This window comes from Heliangelus exortis, chromosome 4 (assembly GCF_036169615.1).
Source record: "Heliangelus exortis chromosome 4, bHelExo1.hap1, whole genome shotgun sequence".
NCBI lineage: Eukaryota > Metazoa > Chordata > Aves > Apodiformes > Trochilidae > Heliangelus > Heliangelus exortis.
In genome coordinates, this window is record NC_092425.1 from 26345994 (window position 1) to 26365991 (window position 19998).

At 35.3% G+C, this 19998-nt stretch overlaps 1 protein-coding gene across 6 annotated transcripts in view; it reads left to right on the forward strand.

Annotated features, from left to right (window-relative positions):
- The window catches only part of CLOCK (clock circadian regulator), a 60796-nt gene that overhangs the window by 19544 nt on the left and 21254 nt on the right, over nt 1-19998 (forward strand). For all 6 annotated transcript variants that reach the window (XM_071743514.1, XM_071743509.1, XM_071743512.1 and 3 more), the window contains 8 exons: nt 7615-7724; nt 10019-10109; nt 11499-11558; nt 11984-12132; nt 15199-15290; nt 16762-16851; nt 18303-18423; nt 19533-19646. In XM_071743514.1, coding sequence (XP_071599615.1) covers nt 10063-10109; nt 11499-11558; nt 11984-12132; nt 15199-15290; nt 16762-16851; nt 18303-18423; nt 19533-19646 — 673 coding nt within the window. In that variant the 5' untranslated portion in view covers nt 7615-7724; nt 10019-10062. The remainder of the gene's footprint in view (nt 1-7614; nt 7725-10018; nt 10110-11498; nt 11559-11983; nt 12133-15198; nt 15291-16761; nt 16852-18302; nt 18424-19532; nt 19647-19998) is intronic.

Here is a 19998-nt window from a genome sequence, read left to right on the forward strand (position 1 = left end):
GTTCTTCAGAGTTGGAGCTTAAAATGTTCCTGCTCTCTGGTTTTGTGGAAACATGAATGCAAAGTCCCACTTCTTTCTTTTTGAAGACACTTTGCAGTGAAGTGTGCTGCCTACTCTGCTTCTCGGGCAGTCAAACAGTCCACTCTTCACAAAAGCTTTACAGAATAATTTTGCTATACATGAGTCACCCACGCTGGGAAATCTGAGCATCAGAAACACTTTCACAGCTGCACAAATCAAGGATTGTGCAATCATCTTGGAAAAAAAAAAATATGCCCATCGTGAAATATTTTAAAGTGTTTTATTTACACATAGCATTTCTGCATGAGAAATAGTTAAGTTTCAGTTAAAATATTAGCTTTCTGAAACAACTGTCATTTGTTCTTGGGTTATACTGTTAGCAGCTTTCCTAATGATTTTTTTTTATGTATGTCCATTTGGTATACTTGTACAACTCCTAAAAGTTATAAACAGCTACTTTTAGTTTAAGTATCTGTCCTGCAGATCATCTTAAACCAGTCACGGTTCATGCTAATTAACATGTTATTTGATAAATAGTTTGATACCAGTTTAGCAACACATCAGATATATATGTGCATAAATATACACACACACTATTATGCATTACATTTTGCTGGAGTTTCCTGTTGACTGGGAGGCCGAGTTCTGGATTTGTTTTCCTATCCAGAAGCTGATCCATGAGTCTGGATCAGTGTAAATGAGCAAATCTCATTCTGTCCAGAAATTTCAGTTGTCACTGGCTGCCACATGAGATGCAGCAATGCATGGGAGTGTAAGTGTTCATTTAAATATGAAGCAGACTTCTCAAGTAGCAGCTACAACTCTAATTTCTTTTAGGATAAAATTGAATCTCATTTTTCCTAATTTTGTTCTCTGGTTGTAATTTAACACATGGTGTAGGTCAGCATGAAATGGCAACATTGCCAAAAGATGTCTAACCTGGTGATTCACTGCTTTCCTTTCCCCTCTGCCAGCACAGCTTTTGAGCAGCCATATGGTGAAACAAATGTAGTGCATTTAGCTGAATGAAACAATATTTGGCTTAGCTTTAGGCTGGACCAGTTTTAGGCTCTGTTGCCTGTTATCACAGATAACATAAGGTGCATATACTAATGCTTGCAGAAGAGAGAGAATTTAATGCTGGTGTGGAAATGAGTGGTCAAAGTAATAATCAAAGGCTAACATGAAAAGTTTTGGCTTGACCAATGAGTTTGGTGCAAATGTAAATAAATGTGAAGGTGTGAAGTACTTTGTATCTGTAGCCAGGGAGTTACCTGCATGCTCTGTGTCTGTATCAGTTTTGTGGTCTTACCTATGGTAATTCTTCACCTGAGGACTGATTCAGAGGAATTTCAGAGTCTGTTTCTCCAGTGTCCTGGGTGAGAACCATATCTATAAGTAAAGAGTAAGTCTGTGTCTCCTGTTTGAAAAAAATACAAAACAAAACCAAAAACTTGAGCTAGTTCCATTGAGTTGTCTGGCATTGCCATACCACTTCTCTTTTGCACTCTTCAACCATTTTTAGTGTGTGCAAAGCTGAAAAGCAGCAAGACGTTTCTGGATGTCTGGATCTGCTAGATAATACCTTAAAGGAATAGGTTGTTGATACAAAATAGGTGGTTGTCCTTTAAAAGATAAGGTGGATCAAGCAAAGGGGATGTAAGACTTGTATTCTTAAAGTTTCTCCTACATAATAGACTGCAGAGATAATTGGGTACAGAAATAACTTGGTTAACTTCTTGCAGACCCTCTTGGCCTTCTGTTGGCTTCCTGGATTTGTGAAGATTTTAGAATGCTGTAGTGAGATATATGTAAGAAGTGTAAGTGTTCACTTGGATATAAAAGCCAACAAATCTTCACTGGTTAGAATTTTCTGGTCTAGAGAAGAATAGATAGAATTTTGTAAAGATTCATTTGTGTGAATTTCAAAAACTGCTTTTTACCTACCTTTCCCACCTCACTGTACACATGCATACTGAAAAATCTAATATTAAGGTGCTCACATATCATGTAGTTTCATGTTTAACAGTGCATAGCTGTATGTTTTTGTCTCAGTAATAAAAGTGGCAAAGTCTCATTTTTCTAAATTTAAACATGCATTTATGTCAACACAGAGCAGCAATTTTGTAAGTAATGCAAGAATTTCCTTTGCATTACCTTGCTTTGAATGTGGAATTATTTCATTTGTTGAATCTGGTAATTTAATTTCTCCAGAACAGTTTGGAAAAATTAGTTTATTTTCCCTATGTTCTTACCTCTCATTAGTGGGGTAGAGGTCTCATACATCTCCTTTCTTGGTGAATTTCCATGTATATTTTCCATTCCATGTATATGTGTAGGAGTAGTATGTAATAAATATTTACTCTTTGGTTAGATTTATTAGTATTCTTGGTGTTATGTATGCTCAGAGGAAAATGTAACACCATTTTAGACAAATTGTAGTTTAAACTAACATCTCTGATATAAAACTTCTTAAGTTGCTAATGCTCCGTTTCACAAAATGCACATTTTTAATTGAATGAATCATTTCAAAGTGGTGATAACTCCAGGACTGATATCTCGGATATCTTTCCTTGAATGTTTATTAATACTGAGAAATCATCAAGTGAAGATCGTGTTTTTGTTGTCTGGTAACTTTCTTTGCAGAAAATTGTTGGTTTGTGTGTAGCAGATAATTTGCTGGCATAATTACTAGTAGTCAGTAAGAATTTAAGCTTTTGAGCTTGTGTGAGTGGTATTTCAGGAAAAAAACTTGTCAATATGACCACCTTCTCAGTTCTGTTTCAGGAACTGGAAGAAGAAAGCAGGGACTGTATTTGTTCATGGTAAAATACACCAAGTTTAGATGCCTCCTGTGAGAGAGAATAACACAGTCTCCAAATTTTACACTTCTTTTTACAGTACTTTTTTACAGGATTTCTCTCACAGCACAGTGAACATTAATTTGAAATCTGTTCTTGAACTGACTGGCTGCAGGTTCCTGCCCAGCGTCCCAGTAAAGGAAATAGAGATGAAAAGAGACTTGAAAATCCTCCATTCTGAATTGTCACACTAGCATGTTAGCTTCTCTTAAGTGAAATTCATGTTATGAAGTATTGCTTTGCTGTTAAGCACCATTTAAGGAGGCAGTAAGTGTATTTTTCAGCCAGTCTTGATGATGGGCTAAATTAGATGTGCAAACACAATGCATCCCTGTTACAGAACCAGCAGTGGCAGATGTAGTTAAAGAAGTCCCTGCTCCTCTTTGTAGAGGGGTACTGCTGTTCCTCAGCTGTGCTGATTTTCAGTGGTACATGAAGCCACACTTTTTAAGAACAAGATAATAATGATTATGTTTTAAACTGTGCCATATATAGGTTCTTTCAGACACATCATTTCACAAATCAGCTTCAGTGTGTGTCCAGTGCTAAAGTGGTGTGCTTCTGCAGTAAAAGCCACAGAAGGGTGGCAAGAAGGGTGGAGCCTTGTAAATAAAAGTTGGGTGCAAATGTAACCTTAACATGTAGCCACGGGCATTATTTCTTCCACTTTTGGTTTTGCTGTTTTAGGACGGGGATCTCCAGTAAGGAACTGTGAATGCAAAGGACTGAGAAAATATTTTAAAGCAGAATGTAGAAGAACAGCATTTTTTTCTGATGGCCAGGTCACTAAACACTACCTTTTAGAATTCTCTTGTAAACTTAGCTTTGCAGTGGACCAACGTAAGTTCCTCTGACAAGTCTGGCAAAAAGTCATGGTTAATTATATCCTCATAAGAGCACAGATGGTGAAAATTAGAGGAAAAATCCTCGCCTTTGCATCCTTTACATCCTTAGACTGTCCCACCATCAGGAAAGAGCTTTGCTCTGTAACTTGGGACTGAAAGCAGTTTGTGCTTTCCCTCTTTCTAGCTCATGGTTAAAGAAAACACTTTCTTCTGCCCACCATTCTGTCCAATCATGTCTTCTCACAAATTTTCCTGTTAAAAGGCCATCTGGGATCAAGTTGTGTGGACTTCTATGTTAGAAGTAGTCCTCTTCTACTCTTGTTCTCCTGTGGAGCAGGTAAGGGATGTACACCTGCTGTTAGAGCAGATTTCACTACAGAATGGATATTTCTGGGATGTGTGAGCTCCTCTGCACAGGATTACTGTTGACATGGTAGAGAAAAGGTGACTATTCCTGTTAGCATAACCTTTTCAGTTGCAAACTTCGGGCAGCATTTCTTGAAAATATTTTCATACCTGTTTTCTGGTATTTTGGTTGGTTTGTTTTGCCCTTTTTTTTTCTTCTATGTTGACGTAACAAATGAGAGACATATGTCAGTTCTAAAAATGTAACATTTTACCTGGTAGCTTCTGATAGCCTTTGGGAAGGGATCAGTCAGTCATTATGAGCCTTATTGGTTTTCTGTTGGTGTTTATACCCTTGCAAGCAAAAGAGCAAGTATCTCAAACCTGCCAGCACATTCCATTAGGCCAAACTCTATCAGATTGGAGAGTGGGTTATAATTCACCTGTGTAAAAATCTCTTACTCTCTCCAAGAGTTTGATTACCAGAGAGCAATTAAAACAAATTCTTCCCCTTTTCCTGCCCTCTACACTGTCTCCAAAAAACAATGACCTATAGAGGAAATGGTTGGTCTGGGTGAGAGGGAAGCTATGAAGCAAAGAGCAAAACAGGTGTGATAGTGATACACTGTTCTGGGCATGAGATAAGGGATAGGTCTCTGCTTGCCCTTTTCAGTGGTGTGTCCCAGTACAGTAAAAGACTGGAAGTTCATAATCCAGTTTGTCAGAAGCAAATGTTTCTTTGCTCCTGGAAAAGAGCTTGAAGAAGGTTTGTAATTATCCCCAGAATCTGTATAATGAATAGGGCTTTCGGTGCTGTGCCTACAATGGGAGTCAGGTTGTGCCTCAGCAGTGGTTTTATAGCTTACCTTGGTATGAAAGCAGTTTTAGAGCTCTGCTGGGGCATCAAGTGCTGTGGAAGGGCCTGTGATTTTGATTCTTTAAACAAGATCTTCCCTAAAGCTAATCCTCAAGTAATTATAATAACTAGTTTGTTCCCCTGGCAGAATAGGATTATGGCACAGAGATCAGGTTGTATTAAATAAATTCATCTGTTTCTCTTTGCGGAAACTGTAGTTCAAGAAAACTATTGTTTCCTATATTTTTCCTGTGATCTTTCCTGGTTGAAATTATCTGTTGCAATGATAGATGTCACCTCACGTTAATTCTTTCTTGAGGTCACAAAAATATTACTTGATTAGACATATTAAAACATATATTTTAACAGTATTTGGTCAGTACTGATTCTTTCTCAAAAATATTTAGAGTTGTTAGCCTTATTGTGAAGTTCTAGAGACAAAAGTGTTTAAGTCACTGACTATATCCAAAATTAAGTCCAGTCAGCACACTGTCTGCTGTCCTATTTTTCAGTCCAGTTATGACAAATGCTGTCATGGGCAAGACTGCAGTGTAATTTCTCAGTTTCTTCAAACTTTGAATTTTTTCTAAGATGCAATATCACTAAAATGCATACCAGTCTACAACATGGAATGCTTTATTGGATGAACTTTTCACTATGACCTTAGGTTACATTGTGGCTTTTTACCCTATGACTTAATTCAGGACCTTGTTTCTTTGGACATGCAATAGCTTGGCACCTAGTAACTTATTGCCCCTCTGTGAGTGGTAAGTCAGCATAATGCAGAATTTTCAGTGTTGCTATACTAGTTTTTGTGATTTTGCTATAGATTGAGCAATATTGTGTATTAATAGCTCCTATATCCATGGCAGCAGCTAAGGTTTTTGATTGAGGACCTCAGTTTTCTTCAAGATAGGAAGTTTCTATGCTTCTTGGTTGCAGAAAAATTTGAAAATACGCACAGAAGACATAGTATCTAGAAACAAATACACATAAGTACTGCATTTAAAAAAAAACAACTTACAAAATGTGGAGACAAACCCATGACCTTTGAACACTTGTGGCTGATAATCCTTGCTTGTAGGCATCCTAACCTTTCTGCTGGCTTTCACACGTGCCATTTCTACTGAGTTAGTATCTATGTGGTTTTGGTTACAAAAACTTTTTCACTGTGATTAGCTTTGCTTTTGGTTTGCTTTAAGCTTGCTTATGACACAAACATATACTTTTCCTCCTGATCTTAAAACCCCTGTTTGAAGTGTCCTTAAAAACTTCCTTTTTTTGTTTTAGATGTTGTCAAATATGGTTCTGTGCTTAAGTCCTGTTTGTCCTATTGTGTTTAGTTGTGATTTTTTTCTTAAAAACTCACCTCTACGTACTGCATAGACGTGGTCTAAAATTTTCCTGATTAGAACTAGCATGAGATCTGGCAGTTGTTTAACTCCAAGCAGGCTGAAAACACAGGTTTCTTGTTGCAGTCTCTGTAACCTAGACTTTCATGGCACTTCTTGTAACTATTAATGTTTGCACTTGTCAAATGGAACAAAGCAGAATAGGAGAGGAGACTGTAAGCACCTTAAAAAGTAGGTCAATGGGCCAGCAGGTTATTTGGCCAGGAAAGAAGTGACTTCATTGAATCATGCTTGTAACCATTTTTCTCCTGTTGGCAGATTGGTCTACTTTGCTTTAATTTCCCATGTTAGCATTTGAATTTTTATTTTAAGCACTCAGGAGCCTCTCTGTTAGCTGCAGAGGAAGAGGAAACTCAAATTTTCTAATCAAGAGGTAATCCTGGTGTTTCCCTTAAAATGCAGTAATGCATTTAGGAGTAGCATAGGCTTTGTTTTTAGATCCCAACCTCCTTTTTAGTATTCAATATGCTTTAAAATAAATTTTTTCATAAGTGGTACATGTAAATTGAATAGTGAGTATATTTTATTTTAAGAACAGTGATTGAGGCAGAGAGAAGTGATATAAAGACATGAGAAGAAAATGGTTTCAAATAACTTAAAAACGTAGAAAACAGGATGGTTCAAGGGAAGAAACCATATGCATGAAAAGTAATGGTGTAAAGGGACTGCTAGTTGGTGATAACATGGTGCTGAATTTCTTTTCATGGAAAAGACTTCCTGAAAGGTTTTTTTGAAGTGGATTTTCAAAGAAGGGTGTTAATGGCTATGCCTGAGAGAATATCAAAAATGCAGCTCAGCACCTCTGCTTGTTGTCAATAGCAGCATCCTACACATTCTGGAGTCCTGAATGGCAAGTTTGGAGACTGGGAGAGGAAAAACTGTAACCAAAAAAGCCATTGGAGACCCAATTAAGAGTTTCAGCAGCCAAGCTGTTGAAATAGTGGTTTAAAAATATACTGTGAAGGTAGCAAGTGGAAGTAAAGATGTAGATGGCTTGGGAGATACCAAATGCAAAAGTAAAAAGCACATCAAGATTGAAGGTTGGCATAAAGTGATTGCTTATTGCAGAGATTAATTTTTTTCAGAATATCCATTTTATCAAGAAAACCTTTAATGCAAGGTGAATTCAGATAGTGAAATGGGGATATTTTTACTAAGCAGGATAGTGCGTTTATAAGTGACTTGTTGAAATGATTACTTTTATTAAAATAAAAAATAATAATTTTAAAACTCCTTGTTTATAAAATTGTTTTGTTTTCTTTTTACCATTTTAGAATGTAATGCTTTTCTGCAGAAGAGGATACATCTAACTCCACATTGTTCTTCAAAGGAACCAGGTTTCATCATTAAACCTCACACTTTATCAAGTCTCAAAGTGTAAAAGGTAAAATTGTTCTCTAATAATCAGTAAGGTACCTGTGGCTTTCAGTCATCAACACTGAATGGCTGATCAGCAGTTTTAAGTGGTGTCCTTTGTTCTCCAGAACATGACTGAATTTGATTCTTAGAAATAGACATAGTTCTTAATTTCTCTGCTGTTTGCTTTAAACTTCACTGGTTTAATTGGAATTACCTCTGCAATCTGACATATTAGTGTATATATGTGCTGAAAATGCTTCACATATTGCAAATTTGGATGCAAAGGCAGAAGGGTCTGACCTTGAAGAGAGAAACAGTGCACTACAGGTGTATTTCCTTTAGTCTTTAAGTTCTTTTAACTACTTGTCTTGCATACCAAATCTTAGTTGCTAGTTCTGTCATAGGACTCGTGTGCTGAAACAAGGGAATGGCTGTTGAATGCTAGAAATAGAGTGCATTGTTAAAGTGAAAATAGTAATTCCTAAATTTTGGTTCTGCATAGTGAAGATGTCAGTTCTGTCAGAGGTAAAAGTTTTTTGTAGTTTGCTGTACATCTGTATTTCTTTTCCAAATTAATGGAACAGTATCTCATTTCTTCTGCTGAATTTCATATAACTCTTGATATCTAGAGGTAGGTACCAAATGCTAGATACCAAATTAATTCAAACCTTAACACAGGGCTGAAAATGTAATCAGTACCTGCCTGTACTATGTAAGCTAAACATAAATGAATTTATAATTGGTGTCTTGATTTTAAACCTAATGTTTCCATGCCAGTGGTGGTAGTTTTACTTCCACTGCTGAGCAACCTGTCTGTTGTTGATTACTTTTGACAACAATTTTAACAAATACTTATTTGCCTCCTGCCATTTTTGGCTGCTTTTCAGACAGGGCCACTCTGCTACCTTATAAAACCCGGCCAAATAATTTGAGCAATATAATTTGTTTCTATGGCCAGTGCTGTTATTTTTAAGAACTGGAATGAAGGAATGGTTTGCTTCCATTGTCTCTTCAGGGCATTAGGTTTTCAGATCACACCTTGTGATGCATCTTGAAAGTGATTGTGCTGCACAGATCTCCCAGCTACTTCCCTGCTGTGCTCAAGACATGAAGATGTGTTTGCTCATCTTGTGAAGCAAACATGCATAGTACCTTTCTGCTGGAAATCCTCAGACCATGAGGTGGAAACATGCCCTATCTTTCTCAGTTTCTCCATACATTAAGAAACTGAGATTCTGTTCTCCTGCAATGTTTTGCAGACTCTCTAGATCATGGCATTGCAGCTGCTTTATCTCTTGTGGTATTAACACTGCAAGTTCCACTGGATTTGGCACTTTAGGAAGCAAATTTTTCCTTCTCAGAAACTGAGCCACTGAAGTGCTTTAACCCAGCTGCTTTGAAATAAATGCCATGTCTCTTTACTATTAAGTCTATAGCATAGTAAAAATTTCTGAAGATCTGCAAGTTTACTTCATATAAAACTCCTTGCTGCATGCAGTTGTTCCTCAGTCACTGATATTGTTACAGTCCTGCTGCTCCCTTTCACCAGCCTCTGACATTAGACTTTTCTCTGTATCAAGGAGAAAGGTTTAATTGCATTGTGTTATGTTTTCTTTAAAATTTCAGCTTTTCCATAGAGTCGTGCAATTTTGGAACCTAGAAATAGGTATTTGTTGAATTAATTCTTATTTTAATTTTAAATTTTTTCTCTCACTAGTTATATTTCATTCACATTTTTTATTCAAAGTTGTATGTACACTCAAAAAAACAAAAACTTCCTACTGAACCTTTGTAATGAGTAAGTGACTTCTTTAAGAAATTGCCAGGATAACTATAGCTTTCTCACAGCATGAAGATCATATATTAACTGATACCTTACTGTCATCATTTCATGTCTATAGCAATACTGTGCTCAAGAAAAAAATAGTAATAAATAAGCAATGAATACTAAAAACTACTATATCCCAAATGCTTTCTGTTTGCATAGTTTCTAAATAGAATGTGTTGCTTTTGTGGAGTGAATTTTATATCTGTTCAACCTACAAAATGAGGAGAGTCCTTTAGGTAAAAGTTAAAATAAAAATTTAAAGCTGTATCTGAAATGAGAGTCAGAAAAAGGTTTAGTCCAGATTTTAAAGTCCAGCTTATGATGGTAATGGAGTCTATATTAGAGAAGGTAGGAGATGAAAAGCAGAAGGTTGGAATGGAGAGCAAGATTAAGAATAGCTTATATAGCAGATGAAAACTTGAGTGTGCTCTAATGAAGAACGTTTGATCCTCTAGATTCACATTTTGATGTGTTTTTTAATTCTCTTACAGGCAATCGTACAAATGTCTACCACAAGACTAAAGTGTGATGTGTTATGTTTTTTACCATAAGCACCCATAAAATGAGCTCCATTGCAGACAGGTATGTTAATAGACACTTAAGAGTTTTGGGGGGATTGCTGTTCAGTGCTTTCTGCAATCATCTTTTATTGATTTTGTGCTTCAGTATTTGCTTAAGAAAAACGAATATGTCTAAATAATTAGAGATACAGCAGATGGCAGTAAAGTGACCTGCTAACCTATTTCAAAGAAAAAGTAATAGGTGAGATAGGGTTTCTACCTGATTCCTTGAGCTGGACTTTCTTAGCAGCTTGGGTGAACATCTGACCTTAATATTCTGGGTATTACCATGTTTCAGACTTCAGGAAATGAAATTTTTATCAAAAGGTAAACCTGTTCTAAATAACAGTAAAAGCAAAGGGCAAAATTCTTCAGATGCTTGTCTGAATTCTCAATTATTTTGGTGAAGTTTTTACTGAAATTTCATCTTTTTTGATATACGGTTTCTTTTAAATTTCTTTACATTTATATAGTAGTATATGAAATAATTACTCCCTAGCATCACTGCTTATTGTAATGTGCAATTGCTTGCTGACAGTTCCTTGTGTTAAGGGAAGGAAATATTCAGATAAAAAAAATCAGGATGGACCTACAGGGGTCAGTGTGGGAAAGCACTCAGACTGAAAGCAAACAAAAAGCATTTAGACAAAATGTGAAAATCCATTGTACACTAGCTTGGGAAAACAGAAGAACAGTTTTATCCTGACTCTTAAAAAGAAATTAAAAAAGGTGGTGTATGTATGAGGCATCCTCAGAGGAAAATGTGTTCTCATTTTGATATTTTAACAACTCTTCACCTGTACACAAAGAGTTTTTGATTGAGGAATATTTATATGGTACTTGGTTAGGAGGAAAACATAATGAATAAATACCATTAGTTTAACATCAATATTAATTTTGTATTTGTAACATTACAAACATTAATGAAGTGTAGCATATCCCTCAGCTATCTTCCATTAATGATACTTCAGTATTTAAGAAAAATGTGCTGTCCTATAAGTATTTCTAGTAATTGTAACAAAAGTTCCTAATAAGTAAAAATAATTACATTTGTCCTCTTTTATTTTCAAAAGGATAAGGTAGTTCAAATAATAAAAAAGATTGAAAAATACAAATCAGTAATGCTCAATTTTTATATAGTGTTCTAAGTTCTCATTAGAAATAAACTGAAAATCCTTTGAACTGTGTCAGAAGTTTAAGGTTTTTTGCTTTTTATTTAACAAATGCTTTGCAAGAAGAACTTAATAGCAGTCTTGGCTTCAGGTAATTGAAGGTCTTTGCAAGATATCACAGTTAAAAGAGTGCTTCAGTTTCCTGGTGTAATAGAGATATTGAATAATTCTTTCTTTCCTTTGTTGTGGTGAGACTCCACAGGATAGAAATTTTACACTCTCACATATATTTCTTTCAGAAATGATGGAAGCATCTTTGATGGGCTGGTGGAAGAAGATGACAAAGATAAAGCCAAAAGGTAAGGTTTTGTGTGATGTAAAGATAAATGTCTTTAATTTGTACACTTAAAGGGTACCAGGACCATTTCTAGACAATAAAAATGTGATTCTTTCATTAATAATATTTATTTAACAGCATTTCTTTTACTGTCATTATTCAGATGTGTTGTGTATTTACAACTGTGATTCAGTCATTTGTATTTTCATCAAAAGATGCATTATTCCAAAGGCTTAGCTGTGGCCCTTCCTGAAAAGGAGGAAGCCATTCTTCTCCAATGGTGTCTGAGATTTGGTGTAGGTGGTTTTGTGACAGTTCTCTCAGCAGAGATTCTTAAGGGTCTGTCTGCATCAGGAAGCTGTCAATACACAGCTTTATAATACCATGATGTCGTGGTTGTTATAAAACTGTTTTGTTGGTTTTTTGTTTGGTTCTTTTTATTTTCAGAGTGTCTAGAAACAAGTCTGAAAAGAAACGTCGAGATCAGTTTAATGTACTTATCAAAGAGCTGGGTTCCATGCTTCCAGGTAATGCTCGGAAGATGGATAAATCCACTGTACTGCAGAAGAGCATCGACTTTTTACGGAAGCACAAAGGTAATTCTTTTAATTACATTAAAAAATTGTAAATTCCCTGTTGTTTTAATGGTATTAGTTTAGCACATAAATTATAAACAATTTTGCAGCAATTTATCACAATTGTCAGAAAATGCAAGAAGTCTCCTAAGAAAGATATTCTCAAGATTATAATTTAAATAGCAGAGATACAACTATTTCTTTGCTAATATTTTGCAAAAACCAGTACTAATACTTCTTTGTCCCATAGTTGTCAAAGAAATGTGTCTCACAAAGAGGTGCCTTTGGTTTTGAAATAACCTTCAAGGTTTTTGTAGTGGACAGATGGAGACCTGAAGAATGTAGTAACTTCATAAGATACAAGTTGTCCGAGTTTCCCTTCACTGGAAAACTCTGCTCATCCATTTCAATGAAAGTACTTGCTAGAAGTACTTATTTTGATATTTAGATAAGACTGGTTGGAACAGTTGGTTTGTCTTTCCAAGTTCCACATAAAGCAAGATAAATCACTGAGGAAGCTAATTTGATGGAAATCAGTGCTCCCTCAGTGCGTGTCAGGTATCCACACAACTGATTGTTTTAACAAAGATGGTCAGTAGGGCACTGTGGTCTCCAGCAGGCATTATTGTGGCATGCAGTGGACATACAGACCAGGAGCATGGGCCTTTTCTTTTTCCTTTGTAGCTGGAAAAAAAAAACCCAGAAAATCTGTTTTAGCTGAACTTTCTGATTTTCAAGATGTATCCTCTGAGGTCTAAGCCAATGAGTTTGTGTCTCTTGTTTTGTAAATCCTCATGTGAAATGTCAAAACAATATCTTTGACCATCCTTGCTATTTTGTTTCTCTATCCATTTGCATCAGTTGATGGTGGGTTATACCCAGATACATTGTGATGAAGTTTATTATAGATTGTTATTTCTGTCACTAAAAAGTTTTTCCACCAAGGGTACACTTATTTATGGCTGTTTGATATATCTGTGTATAAAAAAAAAATCCCTGTTCCTTCTCCTACACTTGTTCTTAATATGGCACATTGTGGTTCACACTGCCAAAAACAAGATCAAAAAATTCAAGATAATGAGCTCTCTCTCAGTAGTTAATCTGTTTCTTTGAGTAGTTTCTGACTGGGCTCTCTAAGCAGAAAGCAGTAGGGACAAATAGTTACGTATTTCTGAACAGTATATGTATCAAGGTATGATATTTTTCCTTGCTATAGCATGTCTCTTCCATTAAAGTTATGGTTCAAGTAGCATCAGACTGAATAGTGCTAATAAAAGGTAAACATAATCAGTGTAAAGGAAAGGGGGATAATCTGTGCAAGAATTCATAGATTTGAGGATTTTTTGCCAAGTAAATATTGATAATGCTGTTTTAATTCTGTGACATGTTTCATAACAAAAAGAAAAGCTGTATGAAGACTCCTTTCTGTAAGTCAGTTCTGAAGGTTCAAAGGCCCTTGTGAAAATTGCTTCTTTTTCAAAATCATTTTATCTTCTATTGATGATTCCTGTCATAAAAAATAGAGTGTAGAATGAACATGTGTGTCACAAGCCATCAGTAGCAGTCACACTTTTTTCTTCAAAGTGCTTACTGAGATATTTTAAAAATTATTTTTGGTTTTTGTTTTCTTAGGATAAAGGGGGAAAAAACAGCTCTGAAGTTGGATGCCTTTTAGGGCATGGCAAATTTGTCCTTCACCTGGTGGGACGGGTTACAGCTTTGTGTGACTGCACATATCATTAAGGTCTCTAAAGCTCCAGCTATCAGTGCTTAGCAGCATTGCTCTGCACTATTTTGTATTAAAACATTTTGGACAAAATATTGGCAAGAATCAGAAACATTTTTACCTCCTGAGGTGCTTGCATCAGTTTGTTACAATAAAGCAGAGTGACCCTAGCAGTATGTTCAACACTGATTAGCTGCTTTATTGTTGAAAATCCTACCATGTTCAGCTACCAGGTTTTGATTAACTGCATTGCTTCTGGTTCTTTCTGGACTATTTCCATGTTAGCCAGGCTTGGTACTCTGGCAGCAGCTCCAGATGAACTATCTGAGCTATTGGCCAGTTACTGGCCAGATTGGATTCTGTTTCTCACTGGGAAAAAACCAGCAGGCTAAGCACACTGAAATTACATTACTGAGACCTTCTCCTTGACATACTGCTTGTCATGTTCCTTTGAGTTTGTAAACAGGGAATTTATGAAAATTACTGAATACTGAAGAGCTTTGCTGCTTGTAATGACAACTGGTAGACACACAGATAAATACTGCAGGTCTTGGCCCAGGTGGCAATTTCTTTTGAGCATGCTTGGTGCTGATGCAAAGCTGCTTCAGATCCAGGATTCAAAGGCAAGATGAGTTCAATGTCCAAGCTTGGTTATGCCTTTTGATTGGTATCTAGCTAGGGAACATGACCTCTCTTTCTCGTGAGGTGACCTTATTTTTTTTCTTGTTTATGTATGGAAAGATAATCTGTGTAGTTCTTCAAGTCCTATAGGAATCTCTGTTCAAACTTTATGTATGAATCATACAGTAATTCTGCTGCAGAGTCTGTCACACAGGTCTTAACAGCTGTTCTTGCAAACCTGCTATTTTTTAATGTAACTTTATTTCTTTACAGAAAAGGGTGGAAAGAAAAAGGACAGTGACAGTTTTATTGGGAAAGGTAGAATGACCAGATTGGTCAAGGTATTTGAGGATTAGACGTTGTAATGGCCTAAAGTGATCAGGAGTATTGGCTCTCTAAATCTATGAAAACAACAGTCTTAATAAAATATTTTATTATAGTCACAGCAGAAATATTTTTCAGTTGCCAAAATCCATTATGTACTGTCATTAATTTTAGCATTACTGTGAAGTCTGGAAGAACTGTGTCACAAACTCGTAGAAGGAAAAAGAAAACAAATCCTGTTATAACATAGGGAAAATTACATTTATTTTCTTTCTAAGGAGCAACATCTATATTTAATGAATTAATAACAGAGGAGACAGAAGAACCTTCTTCTATTTCATACTGTGTGTATGTAACTTAGTGGGAAACTACCAGCTTTTGCAAGTGTGAATCCTTATGTATATGTTTGATTGTAGAAATTACTGCACAATCAGATGCCAGTGAGATTCGACAGGACTGGAAACCAACATTCCTTAGTAATGAAGAGTTCACACAGTTAATGTTAGAGGTAAATAATTTCTGTTTTTCTGGAAGTAGAATATTTCCTCACAGGAAGTTATTCCATGACGAAAAATTTCAGTTTGATAATGCAATTTTTAATTTTCCTATTTTAATTGTAGCTCTACTTTTTCATTAAGATAGTCACAATTGGTCTTTGTGAAGTGTAATGCAAACCAGTTTTTATATTAACTGCATTTTCAATTACATAAAACATTATAACGCAGCAAATCCCAAATGAACATAATTACTGTCAAATTGAAGTGGATATTTCAAATTATCAGCATAAGGAAGATTGTAGTCCAATAAAATACTGCTATGCATAAATTAAAATCTTAATTATAGAAAAGGCTTCACACATAACTTGTGGTCAATAAAGTGATTTCTTTACTCGCTACGCTTTCCAAAAATGGTGTGTGAGCATCACTGTGCTGAAGGAGGTTACATGAATAGTTGGGCTACTACTCTTATTAGTAGAAGCTATCATTTCATTGGAAATGAAGATAAGTAATTTTTATCTTTTTATTGGAACAATTTCTAATATTCAAGTGAAAAATACTAAGGTAAATTAACAAGTACCTTTTACTTTCATTCCATAGTTAAACTTGTTCTTTCAGATGCACATTTAAAAAGTAAAAAGTTTTGATTTTCTGTGCTTAAAGAACTTCCCAAAAAATCCTCTGTGGTCAATTTGTGTAATTTTTCCAATAAGTTAGTGAAGTAGTTGCTTCTCTTTTTGGACATTCTTAGAGGAGTTTCTTGTGTTTCTCAAGACCTCTTATAAAATATATGCCTGCAACTAAAGACTAATGCTAGAATAATAAAGTTTTTCAAAGATCAGAGCTTTAACATTTTCTATTTAGGAATCTTGTTCTCTCATGCTTTTATGTTTGGTAGTGTTCCATTAAAAAATAGTTGTATTTCTTTAAAAGAAGTTAAGTTTAAGTAGAAGATAACATGATCAGAACTGTCTCAGAGTTTTCAAATCTCAATAAAACTTGCTACAAGTTTATTTTCTCGAGATTTGGATAACGCAGATTTTTAATACTGAAATTTAATTTCACATCTGATTTACTGATATCAACACTTTTTTTGCTTGTTCTTTTCTTATTTTTCCCACCTTTTCTTGCTTTTGTCTCTAGATCATTTTTTCATTTTTCTGGGTTTTCTGATGTTTAAAATGATGGAATTAAAAATAGCAGGGAGACAGAGTGGGAGATGGGGAAACATTGACTAGCAGTATATGGACTGAAATCTTGCTTCTGAAACCAAAACCACAGATTATTTAAAAACAGAACTGTATGGTAATTGTAATGCTTGTAGTATGAAAGGAAAATTAAGCGTTATTAGTGCAAATTATCATTTTTATAATAAACTAAACTAAAATTGGTCAAAGTTATTTTCTGTGTCAAATACAGCTTAAAATTTTTAATATGGTATCTGTTGCCGTTTATTTAACTACCCATTATGTTTAATTTCAGGCTCTTGATGGTTTTTTTTTAGCAATTATGACAGATGGAAATATAATATATGTGTCTGAAAGTATAACTCCCTTACTTGAACATTTGCCAGTAAGTACAAATTGCTTTCAGTAACATGTCAGTTTGTCTATGGTTGGTGTTCTGCTGTTAGTATGGGTACTAATTAACTCTTGGCCTTTTGGGCATTACAGAATAGATGTGTGCTTTGTTCTAATAGTTCTGCTTTTTCTTCAGCACAACTTCCTACTGGTCTATCTTTTCTATTAAACATTTCCTTTGAAAATAAAGAGTGCAGTGGGCACTTTGTTAGGCAGAATTACAAAGTGCCAGACTAGCATCAGTTTCTCTTCAGTGTAACTGACATAACACAGTTGACTGCAGGAGATCCTTTGGAGGTTACTTCTATCACAGTCTCTGCCTGAGTCAGAAGGGTATTTCTGAGGAGTTTTATGCTTGGAATTTAAAAAAAAAATATTTTACTCCTTTCTTGCCAATGCAAGAAATACATTCCTGCTGGTTCTGCTTTTTAAGCCAGTTATATACTTTATGTTGTATCACATTCACTCATCTTTAATCTTGGTGGCATTGGTCACTGGTAAATCTAACATTCTAACTTTTAAAATAACCCATGAATAATGGTATTCAGAAATGGGGCAAATCAGTACTCAGACATGCAAAACAACTGATGTGAAACAATGTGTTATTTTTTTATAAGAGAGAGACAAGTTACTGTTACAGGGTAGTTGTCTTACTGTGGTAAGAGTACTTTGTAAAACTTGGAGTGGCATATTTGAAAAATGATTCTGCGAAACACAAGTTCCCCTGACGTATTTGAGAATACCTCACTTGAGAATTTTTTTAAATGTGCAGGTAATTGTGGTTTATTTTTTATACATAAAAGTAGAATTTATCAAGTTTTTGGAGGCACATTTGTCTTTGCTTTAAGGTGTGATTTATATATTATAAAGATACATTCTATGATCTCTGCTTTCTGAATTCTTAATCAAATACATTTATGTATATAATCAGTTGTTTGATTTTATTGCATTCCTCTGTTTTTCCCAATTTTATGTACATAGCTGCAGAACTGATGATAAAATTTATGCATAAGATCAATTGCAATTGGATAAATCATTTGTAGTATCTTATATGATGTATGGAGTGACTGGTTTCTGTTCCAAGATGCCTTTTCAATATATTGGATGCCACTCACAGGTTACAGTGCTCTAGAGCAACACCCTATAATTGCTAATTAGAATGTTTCTCTACATGGAATTGCTGCATCCCAGGGAGGATGATACAAGCTCCATTGTACTTAATTGTATATCTGCTGTGTAAATGGTTTGCAGTGCCAAAATTAAACCAGATCAAAGTGACAAAGTTTTTTTTCTTACAAAATATTCATGTGTATTTCAGCAGGTGGCTTTGTTGAGTCAGTAATTCTTTTCTGATATGTGGAACTGTTTTGCATTAATATAGAAAACTTTGTGACATTGTGTATTTGACTTTATTTTAATGCTTATTAAATCTGTTTCTTTCAGTCTGATCTTGCGGATCAGAGTGTATTTAATTTTATCCCAGAGGGGGAACATTCAGAAATCTATAAAATACTGTCTTCTCATCTACTGGAAGGTGATTCATTGACACCAGAATACTTAAAATGTGAGTAGTTATTTCAGGTTAACCCCAGTAGGCAGCTCAGCCCTGCACAGGCACTTGCTCACTCACCCCAGTGGGATGGGAAAAGAATCAAAAGTGTTAAAGTAAGAAAACTTGTCAGTCAAGATGAAAGACAGTTTACTAGGTAAAGCAAAAGCTTAATTTGCTACTTGTTATCAGCAGGCAGGTCTTCAGCCATCTGAAGGAAAGCAGGACTTCCTTATGTGTACTGGTTACTTAGGAAGAGAAACCCTCTTCTCCTTTCCCCAGCTTTCTTTGCTGACCATGATGGTGTATGGGATGGGATATCCTTCAGGTCCTCTCCCAGCTTGTGCACCCTCAGCCTGCATACAGGCAGGGCAGTGTGAGAAGCTGAAAAGGCCTTGACACTGTGTAAGCACTGTTCAGCAATAGCTGAAACATCCCTGTGTTATCAGTGCTGTGTCTCAAATCCAAAGCACAGTACCATATGAACTGCTGTGAAGAAAATTAACTGTTCCAGACAAAGCCAGTACAGTAATTGTGATAAAAATAATCTGGTTTCTATTGCATTTGCTCAGTTCTTTTCTTCCAGTGGTACTTAAACAGAAATACAAGGGTGACATTTGAGCTGAAGAACAGAAAAGCATTTTTATGTTCCCACCCTACATGCCCCTTTCAAAGACTAAAATTTTCAGTGTTGCATTGCTTTTCACTCTGACTTCCCTGTGTATTAGAAATGTTTGTCTTGTTCATATGACTTCTGATTAGACAGTTATAGCAGTTAGAATAAAATGATAGAATAAAAGAATAAAACATAGCCTAATGGGTTGTAGACATGCATGCTTCAGTAAACTTGAGTTTAAGACAGCTGTTTCTTTAAAGTAGCTCTAGTTTTCAGTGGTTTTCTATGTCATTAGCATGCAGGCCCTTCATGCACAAATTTTAAAGTTCTTCATTTCTGTAGGTTAGTTAATATCACACTGGTTAAAAGCAGAGACTGTAGCCATTTGCAATCACATTTATAATACCACAATAAATATATAGCTTAATTTTTTTCCTGCTTTCCATTTAATGTTACCTGTGAGCTTCATCAAGTGTGTAGCCCTTTAATTTATTTGTTCTTTTCTCAGCAAAAAATCAACTAGAGTTCTGTTGCCATATGCTACGAGGAACAATAGACCCAAAAGAGCAGCCTACATATGAATATGTAAAATTTATAGGAAATTTCAAGTGTTTGAATAATGGTAAGTAATTTCAGTGATGTTAAAGTGGAACACTTAGGTAGCTTCACAGCTAAACAGGCTTAGAACCCTTGTACAAAGCTTCTGTATCACTTCTATATTGCATAAATGAAAAAAGGAAAAAACACCTCTGAGGTATTGCATGTCTGTGCACTTGAATGCAAAATGTAGTTATTATGCTTACTGCTTTCAATTAAAGAAACCTAGCATCTTGTAAAAAAATTTTAAAAATAACTTATGGGAAATCAAACACTTTAAAATAAATAACTTGAACTTCATTAAGCATAATCTGTACTTAAGCAGGTAAGTAAGTAACTTGAAAATCAATGGTACTGAGTACCTGCAGTTCTCATTG